An 18,833-nucleotide genomic window follows, 5' to 3' on the forward strand; every position below is an offset into this window, starting at 1 on the left:
ATAGGTTTCACCTAATGTTTTTCCACAAAAAACGCAGAAAAAATTGGAAACCGGAAATGAAATAAAACACACAAAAAAAGACAAAAAAAAAACGGAGCCTTAAAGAACGGTTGTGGTTTTCACCTTTTTGAAAGCAGAAGCTGTACTTTTTTCTTCTTTTGAGGGAAGCATAGGTTTTGCTTCTCATAGAAGCACAAGTTGTGTTTTTTTTCATATTTTTTTCAGGAAAGTGCTTCTCATGGAAGTATTGACTGTGCTTCTCGTAGAAGCAAATCTGTGCATCCATGAGAAGCCCAGTTGTGCTTCTCATGAAAGCAAATGCTATGCTTCTAGTGAAAATATAGGTTGTGCTTCTGGCGGAAGCACAAACTGCGCTTCCCATGGAAGCATCGATTGTACTTCTCGCGGAAGTAAATATGTGCATCCATGAAAAGCCTATCTATACTTCTCGTGGAAGCACATGCTTTCGAGAAGCACATATGTGCTTAAGAAAATTGCACCAAAACCTAGCGAAAGCCAGGCAAAAAATGAAATACTGAAAAAAAACTGTCTAAAACCTGGAAACACATAAATAAAATCAAAATCGGAGGAAGTGCTCAACACGCGATACGTGGCAGCGGCTGGGCGTACAACTTGGCGCGGTCTTGGGCAAAAGAATGACCCTTGCGGGAGCCCCTAGAGGACAATCGTTAGTTAGTTGCTCCCAGAAAAGCCTGTCCGGACATGAAGGGCAGCCTTTTAGCTCATCCATAGCTATGATAATAAAGCCTTCATTTTCTCCAAGCTGGGAAATGAATTACTGGTAGAATACACTCCTAGTTAAATATTTTTGAATGTCTGCACATATCCCGGGGCACTAATTTTGGCATTCCAGTCATACTTGCACGCTAGAATTGTACATTTGTACTACTATGTTATGCACAGTGCGTTGAGACCCTGGAATCCAAACATGTCAACCCGAATAAAAAAAATTCAGACAAAGAAGACGGAAAAGAAAATCTTAGAAGCTTGGGTATCCCTTGGGTTGACATGTTTGGATTCCAGGACACTGAAGTGGTAATCTGAATTACTAGTACTAGTTCAGACTTTATGCTTCGTAATATTCATAACAAAGATATGAAGGCAAACTGCTATCAGGGCCAGTTACACTGCTCCTCCTCGATTAAGCACAAGTTCCTGTAACACTCAAGCTGCATGCTACGCGTGAACAGAGAAGACAGGGGAATTCAGACTTTGCCTTTTCCTTGACTGACGAAACACTTACAAGGTTTACACACCTCCTATCGATCCGGGCCAATGCCCAACAACGACATGCCAGACAGGCTCTCACTCACATGCCAGACTACCACTACAGTGTCCTGTGCACACCGACATGGGCTTCAGAGCCAACGGACATTTTGAAAAATTGGTAGGCAAATAAAAATACCTACCGACAACTACAGGTAGACATATACTGACGACGCACACATGTAGGGAGAGCTACGACGGTCACAACATGATCTAGCTCCGGTTATTACATCTACTTCCAGACAACACTCATCACATGCCGTGATGATGGAGTTCCGACGTAGCTTGACGAGCATTGCTTCCTTCATTTTGTGGGTGCTTTCAGAGATTCCAACCTGCAGGTACTTTGATTGCTTTCAGTCATATACATTGTACCTGAATATTACCAGCATATGATGGACCCGATTTCGTTTTGCAGAGAGATTTACCTGGACACACATTCATCCGGATTTGCTTCACAGCTTGGGTTTTTCCTGCGCTGTCATCACAGTGGTGTCTGAATTCTGGCAGGAGTCCAAAGCAAGATAAGTTTATACCAAAGGGTATCCATCAATTAGTGAGCATGATGAATGAGTAGTTGTGTGCTTACCGGCGTATGCTTAAGAATGAAACGGTGTTGCAGCTGACTGTCATCCGGCACTTGATTTCCTGACAGACACAATATCAGTATAGAGTCTGAATACCAATTTTCCTGACGATGACAGAGAAACTAGAGGCAAATAAAGATTATGAAAGCATTTCCTCGCCATATTTAATTAAATATTCATCCAAGAAATTTTGGCATTGATATATGGAGCAGAACAGAGGTTTAGCTAGATTAAGTACAGTGCTGAGTTGATTCGAGTACAGTTTACGAAATAAAATTAAACAAAGATGGAGCGTACCTTCCAAATGGACCAATCACCTTGAGCACTTGGAGAAAATATATTTGTAGAAGGAACGTCGGTCGGAGAAATGAGTGATGTAATTAAAAGATTTTTCATGACCAAGCTCTGCTCCTAGGTTGGGTCGCCTCTTTATGCTGTTTTTGATGATTGTTGAGATGAACACAGAGCAGTAAGCAACGAGATACACTTGTCCTAAAAAAGAAGCAGATACTTGTCCAAAACAATAGGCGAAGAGTGTTGCAACCAGACCGGAGTAAGCTGCTCCTACAAAACAAAATTAAAAGGTAATCAGTGGGGAGTTACTTAAACCATAATAGAATTATGAAGGGACTTGTGGCATATGCACCTCAGTTATTGTCAGACTCAGAGTCAGACTTCGAGTTAACACACGAGGGGAGGAGCCTTCTTAGAAACTTCTTTCCGCTGGATTCTGCTTCCTGTTCTGGTTTTGATTCCTCTGATGATTCTGCTGGAATGCTTTTATGTGGGATAGGGACCAAGTGGTGGAAATACTCCCCACCTTCTCTGCATCGTCTTTGCAACTCAGGGCAACTAGATATGCGCAGTTCGTCAAGGGCTGGCAACCGCTGAAGGAGACCATTTGGGAATTCCTCCGTCGCTGGACAATCATAGATCGTCAATTTCCGAAGAGAAGTGAGTCCATCCATCCCATCAGGTAACCCTTTCAGGCTGCTGCAGTCACTCACCATTAGGACGCTCAGCTTTGCCAGATCTCCAAGATTTGACGGCAGCGCCACCAAACCTCCGAAGTGTTGAATCCACAAAATTTCAAGGGATGTAGGCAACCTTGGAATCTCCCATGAACACTCCACCTCCAAGTAATATCCTTCTAAATCCAGGAATTTGAGAACGGGGCTCAGTGGAAAACTTGCAAGCATAGGGCAGCGGCTGATTTGTAGCTTCTCAAGCACCGGGAACATTACTGAGCTATCAATGGCCACACCCGCACTGTTTTTTGCCCATCCCTCTAGACTGCATAGCTCTACCAAGACCATCTCCTTCAACTTCGGGAAAATTTGTAGAGGGGTACTGCATCCTCCACCTATGCAAAGGTTATCACACAATGTCTTCAGTTTACCCATGTTGCACAAGTATAAGTACTCCAGTGAGGGTGAGAGCCATAATACAGGTATATTCTTACACCTTGTCCAGTTGGAAATGGTGAGTACTCTTAAGCACTGAAACATCTGAGGGTCTCTCATCCATCGTGGTATTTCTGGGCCACCATATCCATACAACTCAAATATTTTGATCTTGCTATGAGGTTCTAGATGCTGGAACACTTCTTCATCATTACATGCCTCATTTTGGGGCTTGTCATATCTTGAAAGGCCCCAAGAGAACAACAACTCACTCAGATTCTGCTTCTGCTGGAGATTGGCTTCTTTCGTATGATTTACACTCTTTATTTTTCTCAAGCTGTACAGTTCCAACCTGTTGCTAAGGTGTCGCAGGTCTTTGAGCTCCTCAATACCACAACCATCTCTGGTATCCACAATAAATCTTGTTAGTGTGCAAAGGTTGTTCAGCTGACCAATGTTTCGAGGCGTCCGCTCCAGATTAAAACACCCATAAAGATAAATATGTATGAGCTTTCTCAGGCTCATCACCATGTCTTCTGGAAACTGCCGTAGCCCCACGCAATGATTGAGCCTCAAAGTTTGCATGTTGTACAATAGACATATTGAATTGAGCAATGTAGAATTGACACTGCAATATGAGAGGTCAAGGTACCGTAAATGTTTTGCATTTACGGCTTTCAAACTGGTGCTAGAACCCTGCCAATGCAATGCTCGTAATGATACATGTGGCAGTCAAAATCCTGCTGCACCCATGAAAGAGCTAACAAAGTGTGGAGAGATGTTTTGCCATCAAACAACCTGGAAGTATTTTCCAATTCAACCCATTTTGGTAATTGCAGATGGCATACATTGTTTACCAATGCTTTCTGTTCAATCAATTCTTCTATGGTGGCACATTCATTGCTAACATCTTTGGCTAAGTCATGCATTTTACATACAATTATCCCATATGCATAGCCATCAGATTTGTCTGCAGCTTTCATATCTTGTAGGAAGGACCTCCAAAGCAATTCATGAAAAATGAATTCTCCTTTTTGTGCTAAATCCATTGTTCCCTCTTCTTGAATAAAGCCATTTGCCATCCATAGTTGGATCAACATATCCTTCTCCATCTCATAATCCTTGGGGAAAAGCGCGCAGAATGCAAAGCATTGCTTCATTTCAGATGACAGGTGTTTGTAGCTTAACTTCAGTATGGGCATGACCTCATATTTGCCTCCAACATTATTCCCAATGTTAGTTTCTTCAATGGTCTTCCATTCATGTACCTGTTGCTTTGAACTCAGCAAACCACCCATTATCTTCAGAGCAAGAGGCAGGCCCCCGCATTTGTAGACAATACGTTTTCCGATTGTGACTAACTCTGTTTGCTCCTTTGCACCATTGCTAAATGCTTTGTTTGAAAACAATTCCCATGAATCTTCTTCACTCAGAAATGCTAGCTCAACGGGATCGACTGTTTGCATTATAGAGGCCACTTGCTTGCTTCGACATGTGACCACTATGACACTTCCTGGTCCACCAATAGAACACAACAGTGGCTTCAGTTCATCCTCCCACAACTTCTTTTCTTCATTCCATACATCATCAAGAACAAGAAAAAACCTCTTCTGGCCAATGACTTCGTCAAGGTTCTTCTGCAATAGTTCGATGCGGTCAGGCAGGTCGCATCTTCCATTTGTAGCCAATTCAATGATGGATTTCACAATGGCAGAAACATCAAAATTGTCTGACACGCAGTGCCACATCTTCAACTGGAAATGTTCCTGGACCTCTTGGTCATTGTACACCATTTTAGCAAGTGCCGTCTTGCCAAGACCTCCCATACCGAAGATGGGCAGCACCTGCACCTTCCGCTGATCTTGTTGGTCTAGCAGCAGCTTCACCACCCCCTCCTTGTCATCATCTCTTCCAAAGATGTTGGTAGACTCGTCCAGTTTGGAGTGTGTCTGCCGCCAAGGAAGTTGCGGCCCCTCCCGATTGACAGAATTCTCAAGGCCAAACATGTTCATCTCCTCAACGAGCCCCTTGATCTTCTCGAGAACTCCTTTGAGCTTTCTGCTCATGGCAAAACGGAAGAGCAGCGGGCTGCGGCGCGTGACGTAGCTGAGTACCTTGCGGAGGTGGACTCGCCGATTTGGGCTTCGCGGCGCAACGCCTCGTACTGGAAGTCGTCGAGCACGTCACCAGCCTTGTAGGCGACGTCCTTGAGCTTCTGCATCCAGGTCCTGAGGTAGGCATTCGTCTGGCTCCTTTCCTCCGCGTTGGCCAGCTTGCACTGGACGGCTAGCAGATGGCGCTCCAGCGTTTCGCGGTCGTCGTCCAGGCCACACATGCGGGTCATGGTCTGGACGAGCGCGTCTGCGGCCTTGCCGGCCAGGCCTTCCACCACAGGGAGAAGCAGTGATTCGGCCATGACCTTGCAGATCGGAGGAAGAAGAAACTGCAGCATATGCATATGAAAGAGGGAAGAGAGATTCAGCACTGGCAGATCAGGAACAACCGAAGAAGAACAAAACACACCCCAGAATGGAGGAGAGAATGCACCTCAGCAACACACGAAGTCGATCAGATCCAACGCGCCGTCGGCTCCCCGGTTTGGAGCTTTCTCGCCAAGGCTACTATAGGAATGGGATGCTGCCGTTGGTGAAAAGAGAAGTGAAGGCACCTGCATGCAGCTGACGAAGAGGAAGACGAAGAGAGGCAAAGGGAAAAGAAGAGATGCTAAACTTGCATTACTAGCTCACTTTTCTGATTTCCTTTGATGAAAGGACCAAGAAACGAATAAAGTTGGTGCAGCAGGACTCTTTTGCCTGCAGAGTCACTGCTTTTACCGTTCGTTTGGATTTATATTATCTCAACACTGAACGTCTGCTTCTTTATACGAACAATAACATGGGGTGGCCACACAATAAAAGAAAACTTCTGGCCGCAGGATGCCTTGTTTGCAGTCCCTGACTGCATTTGTCTGCACAAATTCCATGTCCACGCAAAGGATGTACAAAGATCTGGTTCTTGTTGAATTTCCTAAGGAAATACTTTTCTAATCTCAGGATGTTATATAGCAATTCCTAGATATTAATTGCAGTGGGTCCCAAGTGTTAGTGGTGGAAAGATTCTGGCTAGTATGTTCCGTTTTCACAATTACTCTAAACTAGACGTATGGGGATCCCTTCAGCCGAAATAAGCATAAGTTCCCTCTATATGTTCTTCTGGTGTATTTGGAAAGCTCGAAACGATGCTCGTTTTTGCAGGAAAATAAGTGCCCCTTCGCAGGTTTATGCTGCAGCAACGGCGATCATGCAGGGCTCCAGTATGGAGGTACAAATTCCCCTCGGATGGACGATACAGGCTGCTCTTCAATCTCCAGGATGCTTGAGCTTGATGACGCTTCTGTGCAAGGACAGCAAAGACAGGGCAATGTCGACCAACATACGTCACCCAGGCCGGGAAGAACTATCAACGAATATATCCACCATTTCAGGCCCCATCATTTACTTGGATGCAGCTTGGCCTCCAAGTCCGTATGGCAGATCCACAGTTGCTGGCATAGGTATTTTCATACAGTTCGAAGCTGATCGGCGTTGCTCTTAGCTGTGTATCTCGGCCATATCCTCACCAACAACATCTGCCATTCAGGCCGAGGCATTCTGCTTGATGTTAGCGTCCCAGATTGCAGGAACACTTCAGATTCAGCATGCTACCTTTTTTGACAGACTGTGTGACGTTGGCGATTGCGGCAGCATCGCAGAACCTGATGCTTGCTCCTGGATATTGGTCCATCAGACCACAACTCGCTCAAACAGCAGCCTCCACAGCCTGTGATGCTTCCAGAATATATCATGTCAACAGAGGTTATAACTTCAGAGCTCATCATCAAGCCAAGTTGGCACTGAAGATTCAGAGTGCATCTTTTAGCTACAGGTGTTTAAATTCAGTCATAGATACATGCCTAAATGCAGATATAGCTGCAGTTTCATGCATCATGCAGTGCAAGATTGTACATGAACGTTGTTGTTAAATTGATGAAAATTTCTGTGTTCAAAAGAAAAAACTGAAGTGAGTGGTGGCATGGAGGGTGGGAAACGCGCATCTTTTATCTTTCTTATTTTAATGAGGCTCACTTGCATGTTTAGTTCCGCACCAATGCAATTGCTTGCTTTGAGCCTTTAACATGCCATATGCATTCGCATACAGCATATATAATTGCAGATAGAGGTATAATAATAACATGGCCACGCTGGTTCTCCATGGCTAGGAGGCTATGCTCTCTTTCGTAGCAACCGCTGCTAAAGGGGTTTCAACTTGCTAGCAATGGTTGGATATTATGATCTAAAGAGTAAAGTTCAGTTAATAATAAATATTATGATCTAAAACTGAACCGAGGCTCATTAAGAAACTGAAGAAAATATCCAAATGCTGCTACAGTAGGGCGTGCCTACCTACTCCCATGAACTGCCCCGATCAGGGGCAGCTCATCAGCAAACTCAGGGTGTGGGCCCCCCTGGTGCGCAGTGGAATTGTTGTAAAGAAAAGAGAGAAGAGAAGAGCAACTACGGCTGCTGGACTGCTGCTGCTCTAAGCTATCTATTTTTCACTTCAATCACTCAAGAAAAGGCTACTGACCAAGCCCTGAGCTGGAGCACTGGGAAGGACCTTCACAACCACCAGATCGAGCTGTTGGTGGTGTAGAATTAAGAGGAGGAGATGGGAGGGTCATCAGACCAAGCTAATCCATCCCCTAATGATTTATTTATGGCTCAAACTTGTGCTATTTTGATCCTGGCAATGCAACAATGGCACCAGAGCCATATAGCATCAAGTTTGAGCCCTACATGCTCAAGTTCATGCTTGATCCATTAAGTTTATGTTAAAAATCAAAGGGTTCTTCCTGTCTAAATTTAGATTCAAGTTGTTCCTCGTGATTGAGCACAGCTTGAATGTCGTGGTATTTCTCACGGGGGGCTTTGCGAGTCGACAGATGCCACAAGGGCTTAGTGTGTGGGTAAGACTGCTGCTGATAGGACCGGGAGCGGGTATGCGAGTAGCACGCTCTAGTTTACCCAGCTTCGGAGCTCTCCGTAGAGATAATACTCCTACTGCTGCATGTCTGAGTGTATCTGATATATCTGGTACAGAGTCGCTTCTAGAGCTGTATCTGAGGTCAGTGCCATAGGCATCTGGCCTCGTATATATGCGGGTGGCCGGATGAGCATGCAAGCTCTAGTGGCCGAATGGCACTTGGCCGTGGGTGTGTGCGTGAGAGTCCAGGGAGACATTGTGGCCGCCCCATGGATGGATGGTTGCTAGCTATATATAGCATGGGGGTAGCTTACTACCTAAGCTAGGTAGTGGCGTGGGGGGCAAGTGGGCATGGGGCATCATACATGATGTGCATGCCTCTTTGTCCCTGGTGCACTTTATAAGACAGTGCCCAGGGACGGATACACTGTAGATGATGTCGTCGCTACTATTTATCAATAGTGTCGGGTACGGTCGTCTCGTCGGTGTCTTGTCGGTGTTGGGTCGGGCTGCAGTCGGCAGCCGGCTGGTTGGCGTAGTCGGCAGCCGGCAGTCGGCAGCCGGCCGGGCAGAGCAGTCGGACGGGGAGCCGGCAGGAGCGGCCGGACAGTCGGACTGAGGGGCTTTGCTAGCCCCGATGTTTTGAAATATCGTCTTGCCGTCCTCGGGGTACCCGTGGTCGATTACTCTGACATTGAACTTTTTGATCCCTAAATCTCTTAAGTTTCTAGCCCTAGCAGATTGTATGTTAACTAAGGGTTTCCTTTTCATGATGAAATAAAGGGATTTGAAGCATCTGTGCAAGTTCAAAGCAAAATCACCAATTGCCGAAACCCTAATCCTAATTTCCCCCTCGCTGGTTCAAGTTTCTAACCCCTCGCTGTCCTCCTCCTTTTTATCTCTGTTAACTGTAACTATGATCACTTGATCAGATTTTGTACCCCTCTTGCTTCTGCTCAATCTAATGAGGCCAGCAAATGCTGGATCTTTCAAAAAAAAAAATCCCCCAAATCAGACGAACCCTAACTCTAATGATCATGAATTAAAGGGCAGCGGATCTTATCATGGAGCTGTGGTGCCATGGCCGCCTCCTTATGCCGGCAGGCTCGTTCGGGCTCGCGCTCGAGCGGGCTGGCCGTCCGCTGCACCGACCGGTGGATGCAGGGGCATCCTTGTGCGCCTTTCGCCGCTGGAAGCCCGCCACCGCGCCGGATTTGATGTGGCTCGCCGTCGCCGTTGCAGGGACGCCTGCACGCGCGTGGGAGCGATGCTCAGGACGCCAGCAAGCCCCGCTCGACGGAATCTCGCGCAGGCCAAAGCCGCACGGAAACCCAGCGAGTGAGGCTCACCGGCGCCGTCACCTTCCTCCGCTGCAGCTGGCATCGCCGCTGCGTCGTGGCCCGTGGGAGGAGAAAGGAGATCGGGGGAAATGTGGGTAGGGTTCGGGGGGAGCTGGGCTGCGCGCTTGGGTTAGGCCGAGCCAGCGGCGGCAGCCAGCCCGGCAGGCCATCGTAGCCCGGACCAGCAGCAAATTGTTATCCCAAAAAAACCTTATGCTTTTGGGAAACATTTCTGTTATGGGAAGATTTTTTTAGAAAAAGCTAAATATTTTTCCTTAAAATTAATGAATTTTAGTAAATAAAGTGAACATTTTTAGGGCTTATTCATGAATTTTTATGTTTATTTTGGCATTTTAATTCCTTAAGTATTGTAATCCCTATTATGTTTTAGTATTCCATGTTTAAATTATTTATGCTGCAATTGAATTATGTTTAGTTAATTTTATTTTATGGCGTTTTATTTTGATGTTGAATATTACTATGGTCATTATGTCATAAAGTTTCCTCTACAACATAGAGTTTAAATGGGTCCTCAAACTGAAGTGTGGTTTTATGCTTTGTCAAAGCTAATTGATGAATATTGGCCAAGTATAATTTATGAATATTTTTTCCACAATTTTTTGGTGCTCATGTTCATTTCTGGCCAAAGCTGATTTGAATGTGATCAATAAATTTAATTATGATGATGGTGATGCTTACTAAAGCACTTTGAATTTTATTTTGGATCACCTAATGTCTCTCATATTACTAGGATGTATAATGGCATAGAGCAACTTAATGGTGACAATTATGCTACATGGAAGGAGAAGCTTGAAATTACGATGGCATTACTTAATATTGATTATGCTATCCTTAATGATCCTCCTGAGACACCTAAAGAAGATAATGAAAATTATGATGCCCTTAAGAAGGAATATGATGTTATGAAGGCTAAGTGGGATGACTCTAATTGCAAAGCCTTATGATGATAAAGGGTTCCATTACACAAAGCGTGAGGGGAGCCAGTATGCACCTATGTAATTTTCCTCTATGATAATGTGGGTTCTACCTCAAATATAAATGTCAGTACTAAACGTAAACGAGATGATAATGACACTTCTTCAAAATTATGGCACTATCGTTTAGGCCATATTTCAAGGGGGGATTGGGCGTATCATTAAAGATCAAGTTCTTCCTTCTCTCAATTTTTAGGATGCATATGTTGATCATTGTATAGACTGCATCAGAGGAAAATATGCCAAGAAAATTAAAAAAAAGGTGAAAATGGAAGCGCGTGAGTTTTATAAATAATTCATACGGATATATGTGGTCCATTTAATGTGAGATTGGTGGATGGTTTTAATTCTTCATGACGTCCACCGGTGATTTCTCCCGTTATGGATATACTCCCTCCGTTCGGAATTACTTGTCTCGAATATGGATGTATCTAGAACTAAAATACATCTAGATACATCCATTTCTGCGACAAGTAATTCCGAACGGAGGGAGTATTTATCCTATTAAAGAAAGAGCAGAGTCATTAGACAAGTTCAAGATTTTCAAGGTGAAGTTGAAAATCAAAGTAATAAAAGAATTAAAGTTGTAAGATCTAATCGTGGTGGCGAGTACTACGACAGACATACTTCTTATGGCCAAATTCCTAAACCATTTGCAAAATTCTTACAGGAAAATGGCATCATGGCATGGTATTCAGCACCGGGCAAACCTCAGCAAATGGGGTGGCTGAAAGGCGGGACCGCACGCTTATGGACATGGTGCGGAGTATGTTAAGCCACTCCACTTTGCCGGTAAATTTATGGATGGAGGCCCTTAAAACAAAAACACATATTCTTTACGGGGTTCCCAGTAAATCGGTGCACTAAACACCGTATGAATTATGGACTGAGAGGAAACCGACCCTGAATTATTTTAATGTATGGGGTTGTCCTGTTGAAGCAAGGATTTTCAATCCAGTTATGGGAAAATTAGACCCCAAGACAATTAGTTGCCATTTTATTGGTTATCCTGACAAATCTAAAGCATGTCGGTTTTATTGTTCAAATCAGGAAACAAAGTTTGTTGAAACAAGACACACTGTGTTCTTGGAAAATGGTATGATGAGGGGAAGCATGACACCTCGAGAAAAATTTTTGGAGGAAAAACGGGAATATGTCCCGATGCCAACAATTCAAGAACCTGTTTTCCCGGTGCCTGCTGGTATTGCACCTCCTGTTGACAGGATTGTTAATGCAACACCTGCTGAGACTCATGTGACTATTTCACGTGTCACACCTGATGATGTTTCTATTGAAAATACTTAGAAACCTCAATTTGTCGATGATGTGCCAAATAATGAATATCCCAGAAGGTCACAACGGACTAGAAAAGCATGCTATTCTCGATGATTATCTCACTTGCACGAGTGAAGATATGGATGAGTCGGTGTTGGACAATGATCTCACTCATTTAGAGAAGCCATACAAAGTGAATTTTCATCTGAATGGCTCCATGCTATGAAATATGAAATGAAGTCCATGAGCACTAATGATGTATGGGACTTAGTACAAATTCCTAAAGGAGCCAAAACAGTTGGATGCAAATGGGTCTTTAAGACTCAACGTGACTCCAAGGGGAATATCGAAAGGTTTAAAGCAAAGGCTTGGGGCAAAAAGGTTTCACTCAAAGAGAAGGGATTGGTTATGAACCCCCCCCCCCCCAAAAAAATCACAATTCTCTTCTAAAAAATCATTCAGAATAATTATGGCACTCGTGGCTCATTATGATTTGGCGCTGCATCATATGGATGTCAAAACGACATTTCTAAATGGTGACTTAAGTGAAGGTGTATACATGGCACAACCAGAAGGTTTTGTTGTGGAAGGAAATGAGCATTTAGGATGTCACCTCAAAGGAAATCCATCTATGGCTTGAAGCAAGGGTGAAGGGAATGGTATCTCAAATTTGATCAAGTCATAATGAAATTCCTTTTGAAGGAAACAAAGCGGACAATTGTGATTATGTTAAGTTCATGGGGAGTAAATTTATCTTTCGGATACTGTATGTTGATGACATACTTCTAGCCAACAGTGATAGAGATATGTTGTTGGAGACTAAGAGGTCTTTATCCTCTAAGTTGGATGTGTAGAATCTCGATGAAGCAGCTTATATTTTAGGAACTGAAATCCACCAGGATAGATCCAGAGGGATCTTGGGGATATCTCAGAGAGCATATATTGATAAGGTATTGAAAAAGTACAATATCCATAAGTGCTCGGCCTCGCCAACTCTTATTGTTAAGGGCGATAAATTTTGGAGTTTTTAATGCCCAAAAAATGATTATGAATCTGCCGAGATGAAGTCAATTCCTTATGCCTTAATTGTTGGAAGCATTATGTATGCACAAGTATGCACTCACCCTGATTTAGCCTTTGTGACCGGGATGTTTGGCAGATATCAGTCAAATCCGGGGCTAGATCAAGTCTGCTAAAAAGGTTTTGCGTTATTTGCAAGGCACTAAAGGCCTCATCCTTACGTGTAAGAAATCTGATAACCTCAAAGTGATGGGTTATTCAGATGCTGATTTTGCGGGGTGTGTGTTAATACTAAGAAATCCATGCCAGGTCATGTTTTCACCCTTGCAAAAGGAGCTATATCGTGGAAAAGCTCCAAACAAACCGTCACTGCATTGTTGACAATGCTGGTCAAATTTGTGGCATGTTTTGAGGATACTGGGCAGGCAATATGGCTGAAGAATTTTATTCCGGGTCTGAGAGTGATTTGCACAAATGTAGTTTTATGATGCATGTGATTGTATCGATTTGACATTTAGCTAATGAGGTACCTGGTTGTAGAAAATTGGACATTTAAGGGATGATCGGTCATTGTCTGCGGACGCGTACACCAACTTTTAAGAGACCGGATTAGCTATATGCAGCCACTCTTGAAAAAGGTTCGTGAGAACTTCTATAGTATTCCCCGTAAAAAAAGAACTTCTGTAGTATTTTTTGACGTGTCCAGCCTTTATTCAGAGATTTAACTAAAGTCACATCTAATTTCTACATCACTTGATTTTCATGAAGATTCGTGTGGATTTTTAATTGTTTATTCAAATGTATAGCAGCTACGGAGTAGATAAGACTTTGTTATTTTTTCTCATCATCTAGATTTTTTTTAGAGAAGAAATAGAGCACGAGGGCCCTCGTGGAAATAAAACAGTGCCGATAGAAAACGGGGAGAACTGACGGACCGTAGACCGAGCCCGAAGCGCGTCGCGTTGTGCGCGGCACACGCCATACCGCCGCCGGCACCACACCGGGTCACCACCAACCACCACCGTCCCCCTCCGGCTCCAAAAGCTCCGGCCTTTCTTCCTTCCCACTCGTCCTCCCACCAGCCCGAGGCGAAAACCAATTCCACGTCCCCTCCACCCTCCTCTCCACAGCCCGCGGAGCCCAAGAACTCCGAGACACATCTCTCTCATTTATCCACGGCTATCGGCCTGCATCAATCTGGTCCGTAGAGAGAGGAGCAGCCTGCTGCATTCCTCGCCTGATGATGGCGAGCACCAGCACGGCCTCCGCGACGGCCGTGGCCGGCGCGTTCGCCGCCGCCGGTGCAAACAGGCCGCGGGGCTCCGCTGCCTGCCCGAGGGCGCCCGCCGGCGGGCGGCCGCGGCTGTCCTGCGTCGTGCGGTGCGACGCCGGCCCCGGGGTCCAGGCCCAGGCGGCGGCCAAGGCCGCCAGCGTCGCCGCGCTCGAGCAGTTCAAGATCTCCTCCGACCGTGAGTTCCTCCCCTCTCTCTTCCTCCCCGCCTCGAATTGGCTGCTGTCGATGCGATTCCTGTAATCACGCGATGTCGCGATGTATAATTTCGTTTTGCGGTGCGCGAATTGCGGGATCTTTGCCGTGGGTGCTCCGTCGTCGCGCTGGGAATTGGTCAACATTTTTTCCGAAAGTTGGGGGCTGGTCAACATTTTCGGTGTACTGACCAGTAGGTGGGAACCGGACATTTTCCAAGTGTATACAGCACAGGAAAGCTTGTCTCCCTTGTCGTTTTTACTCTGCAGTTGGAATCTGTCACTAACATAATACACATTTGGAACATGCTTCATTTCTGTATTACAATCATGTATACATCAGGATCTTCAAAAATTTCAAGAGTTTATGATGACTTGCAGTTTGATTTCAGTTCTATTATCTTATAAAATTAGAAGCTTCTGGGGATCTGACAATGTTTTGTTTTCACTGTCAGGCTACATGAAAGAAAAGAGCAGCATTGCTGTAATAGGCCTCAGTGTACACACAGCACCGGTGGAGATGCGTGAAAAGCTCGCGGTCGCAGAAGAGCTATGGCCCCGTGCTGTTTCAGAACTAACCAATCTTAATCATATCGAAGAGGCTGCTGTTCTTAGCACCTGCAACCGAATGGAAATTTATGTGGTCGCTTTATCCTGGAACCGAGGCATTAGAGAGATAGTAGATTGGATGTCAAAGGTAAGGGTTCTTTTATCAACTGATCATTTGCTTGTCTTTTTGTTGTTGTTCAAGAACACAGTTTGGGTAGAAGCTTTAATGCTGCACTGCTTGTTTTTGCAGAAAAGCGGGATCCCTGCTTCGGAACTCAGGGAACACCTCTTCATGTTGCGTGACAGTGATGCGACACGCCATCTGTTTGAGGTTTCTTCTGGGCTCGACTCTTTGGTTCTTGGAGAAGGACAGATACTTGCTCAGGTTAAGCAGGTTGTCAGAAGTGGGCAAAACAATGGAGGCTTGGGAAAGAACATTGATAGGATGTTCAAGGATGCAATCACAGCAGGAAAGCGCGTCCGCAGCGAGACCAACATATCGTGTGGCGCCGTGTCGGTTAGCTCAGCTGCGGTTGAATTAGCCCTGATGAAGCTTCCAAAGTCTGAATGCTTATCAGCTAGGATGCTTTTGATTGGTGCTGGCAAAATGGGGAGATTAGTGGCCAAGCATTTGGCTGCAAAAGGATGCAAGAAGGTCGTTATCGTGAACCGCTCGGTTGAAAGGGTGGATGCCATCCGTGAAGAGATGAAAGGCATCGAGATTGTGTACAGGCCTCTCACAGAGATGTATGAAGCTGCCGCCGATGCAGATGTCGTGTTCACGAGCACCTCATCTGAATCTCCATTGTTCACCAAGGAGCACGCAGAAGCACTTCCTCCTGTTTCTTGTGCCCTTGGCGGTGTTAGGCTTTTCGTCGACATATCCGTGCCGAGGAATGTCAGCGCCTGCGTGTCTGATGTTGGCCATGCACGAGTGTACAATGTCGATGACTTGAAAGAGGTGGTGGAAGCCAACAAGGAAGACCGGATCAGGAAAGCAATGGAGGCCCAAACAATCATTTCAGAAGAACTGAAGCGGTTCGAGGCTTGGAGGGACTCTATGGAGACCGTTCCAACCATCAAGAAGCTGAGATCATACGCCGACAGGATCAGGGCTTCAGAGCTTGACAAGTGCCTGCAGAAGATCGGAGAAGATGCTCTCACCAAGAAAATGAGAAAATCCATCGAGCAGCTCAGTACCGGCATAGTGAACAGACTTCTCCACGGCCCATTGCAGCACCTGAGATGCGATGGCACCGACAGCCGCACCCTTGATGAAACACTCGAGAACATGCACGCCCTCAACAGGATGTTTGGCCTTGACACCGAGAAGGCGGTCATGGAGCAGAAGATCAAGACAAAGGTGGAGAAACAGCAAACCCAAAACTGAGATCAGCGGTCTAGTTTCTGCCTGTAGATCTACATGTACTCCCAATCTGTCCTGACTCTAATTCCAATTTTGTTTAACCCTCTCTTACTGGGCCCTCCTTGGTGAATTCATCAAATGTATAGTTAATTAGCGCCTGCTATTGTAGGCGCCAAATATGTTGAGACAGCAAAATGTTTGTACTCCACAACAGACAACAGCTTTTGTGCATTATCATGGATGCTGCGGCATGGCCTATTTGATTCACAGGAAAAGTGAACGAAAAAACATTGAAATAGATTTGTTTTTTCTTTAGTGGCAATATTTATCCATGTCATTCAAATGACGACTCAGACAAAAAATGGATGGATTTTCTTTGGTTCGAGTTTCAAAGAAACAACAAAGCATTTTTACAATCCACTCTAATCTTTATTTCTATTCCTATGTAAAAAATGCCCTAAATTGCATAATAGCGATCCAATATTATATTAGCATGTGTATTATACTTATTTTGTTTAATTTTTAGGGTGCTTGTGTTTTTCCTATTCCTACGAATCAATCACTCAATCCCATGAAGTTCCTGTGTTTACATAATCCTCTGTTTTACAAACCAAGTGAAGAAGGACAAGCTCCATCCGGTTTTTACATGCCACTACATCCAATTCCTGCAGTATTCAACTCTTAAAACCTGAGAGACCTACGGTCTCGCACTGAAATTATTCATGGATAGACACTGCTGCACAGTGTGGTCATTGTTTCAGTCTTGTTGTTAAATCTCTTTGTTAGTGTCCAATATTTTTTTTCTGAGGCTCTTTTTGCATGCTTCTGTCTCTTGCCGTAAAAAAATGTTGTAGATCGGGTTGCTTCCACTGATCTTGAGGATTCAACTGCCACCGAGGTTTGAACAACTCATAGTAGTATGCTTAGTCTTTAATCTGCATCATATTTCCTTACCTGTCTGTGGTTATATTTTGCAGGCACCTGATGCTTACAACACACACAACATGGAGTTTACTGAGGGTGAGGAGTTTATGCCCTTAAAAACATTTCCAAGTTTACAGTTTTGTACTTGTCTGAATATTTTTCATTCCAGAGTGCAGATGGCGTTTTAGTGCCTGGTGGCTTCGGAGACAGAGGTGTGAAAGGGAAAATGATGTCTGCTAAGTATGCCTGTGAACTATGGCGGAGCCAGAAAAATAGGATGCGGAGGGCCGATTATTGTTCAACCTTGTTGGGGTGGGCCAATCCATCAAAAACACCCATTTTAGCAAAAAAAATCACTGCTACGATTCATATATTAGGCCTAAATCACAGATGTTAGGGGGGGGGGGGGGGGGTAGGGCCCTGGCTGGCACCTCCCTGTCTCTGCCACTGCCTGTGAAAACAATGTCCTCTATCTCGGCTTATGTCACGACTACTCTCGGATGTATTGATTCGAACACCAAATCTCCCTTACAAATCCCAATTTGGAGAGCCAAGGCAGGAAGAGAGAGGTACAGAGCAGGGTTTTTCTTTTCTTGAGAAACACATGAGGCAGAGTAGGGGCAAATTCACTGGCCGAGCACTTGGCACCAGAGGAATTGTGTGATGGAGGAAATCCCTCTGCGGTGGCAGTCCTTTGGGTTCCTCAAAGGAAGATGCAAATTCAGTTAACGGGGGCTGAGCATGAGCAGGAGTAGGTGCACTCTCGGGCTTGTCTTTGACATAGCGCAGATGCACCAAATGGCAGATAGCACGTTGTTGGCCAAGTGTTCTCAAGTTGAGTGGTACGCAGAAGTTACGTACGTATCTGAATTCAAGATTAAACTGCTCTGCGAACTCGGGAACAGTTCCCATCTGACGAAGACGAGTTAACTGTGCGAGAGACCAACAAGAGCCGGCTTCAAGACCTACCACCTTGGCATCCACCGCTGCAGCGTCAGTGCCGATGTGGTCCAGCTTCACGTTTTTTTTGTACTCCTGTGCTGCCTCGAGCAGGCCGGTCAGCTGTTCCTTGAGGTGGACAACTAAATAAAGATTATTAGGATGAACTGTTAATTAGTTGCAACAAAGGGCGTTTGGTCTAGTGGTATGATTCTCGCTTTGGGTGCGAGAGGTCGCGAGTTCGATTCTCGCAACGCCCCATTTTTTTCTCCACTTCTCATCTCTAATTGCTAAGTAGTTTCTCTGGAACTGAAACAAATCGCATTATATGTAGTCTTGTTTTTCTCCTATTTATTTATTATAATCAAGTTTGCTAGCATCTTGTATGTGTTACAAAATTAGTTTCTTTCTCTGCAACTGAAACAAATCACATTATATGCACTCTTGTTCTTCTTCTCTTTAATATTACCTCCGTCCTTTTACGATAAAGAGAATATATTAATATTATGAAGATACCAATTACATCCAGCCTCTGCAACAACCTAATACCCTAGTGTCATTACCGATGCATCAGTGGGATGCACACAACCAAAAAAAGAAGAAGCTAAACAAAAGGAAAAGCCCCCCAACAGAGTTTCAGT

At 44.8% G+C, this 18,833-nt stretch overlaps 1 protein-coding gene, 1 long non-coding RNA gene, 1 other non-coding gene and 1 pseudogene across 3 annotated transcripts; 2 read left to right on the forward strand and 2 right to left on the reverse strand.

Annotated features, from left to right (window-relative positions):
• Positions 1–1,705: 1,705 nt before the first annotated feature.
• LOC125523239 lies at positions 1,706–2,428 on the reverse strand. The gene is made up of 3 exons (XR_007290147.1): positions 2,172–2,428; positions 1,877–1,935; positions 1,706–1,790 (listed from the first exon to the last, which is right to left on the reverse strand). It is a non-coding gene; the product is annotated as an uncharacterized LOC125523239 (long non-coding RNA).
• A 34-nt stretch (positions 2,429–2,462) lies between these two features.
• Positions 2,463–9,723, reverse strand: LOC125518425 (annotated as a pseudogene).
• A 4,142-nt stretch (positions 9,724–13,865) lies between these two features.
• On the forward strand, positions 13,866–16,644 carry LOC125520821 (glutamyl-tRNA reductase 3, chloroplastic). The gene is made up of 3 exons (XM_048685850.1): positions 13,866–14,398; positions 14,870–15,111; positions 15,214–16,644. The coding sequence occupies exons 1-3, from the start codon at positions 14,170–14,172 to the stop codon at positions 16,351–16,353; spliced, it is 1,611 nt and encodes a 536-aa protein (XP_048541807.1). The 5' UTR covers positions 13,866–14,169; the 3' UTR covers positions 16,354–16,644.
• Positions 16,645–18,380: 1,736 nt separating this feature from the next.
• On the forward strand, positions 18,381–18,452 carry TRNAP-UGG. The gene has a single exon. It is a non-coding gene; the product is annotated as a tRNA-Pro (tRNA).
• Positions 18,453–18,833: the final 381 nt, after the last annotated feature.

Source organism: Triticum urartu, chromosome 7, assembly GCF_003073215.2.
Source record: "Triticum urartu cultivar G1812 chromosome 7, Tu2.1, whole genome shotgun sequence".
Taxonomy (NCBI): Eukaryota; Viridiplantae; Streptophyta; class Magnoliopsida; order Poales; family Poaceae; genus Triticum; species Triticum urartu.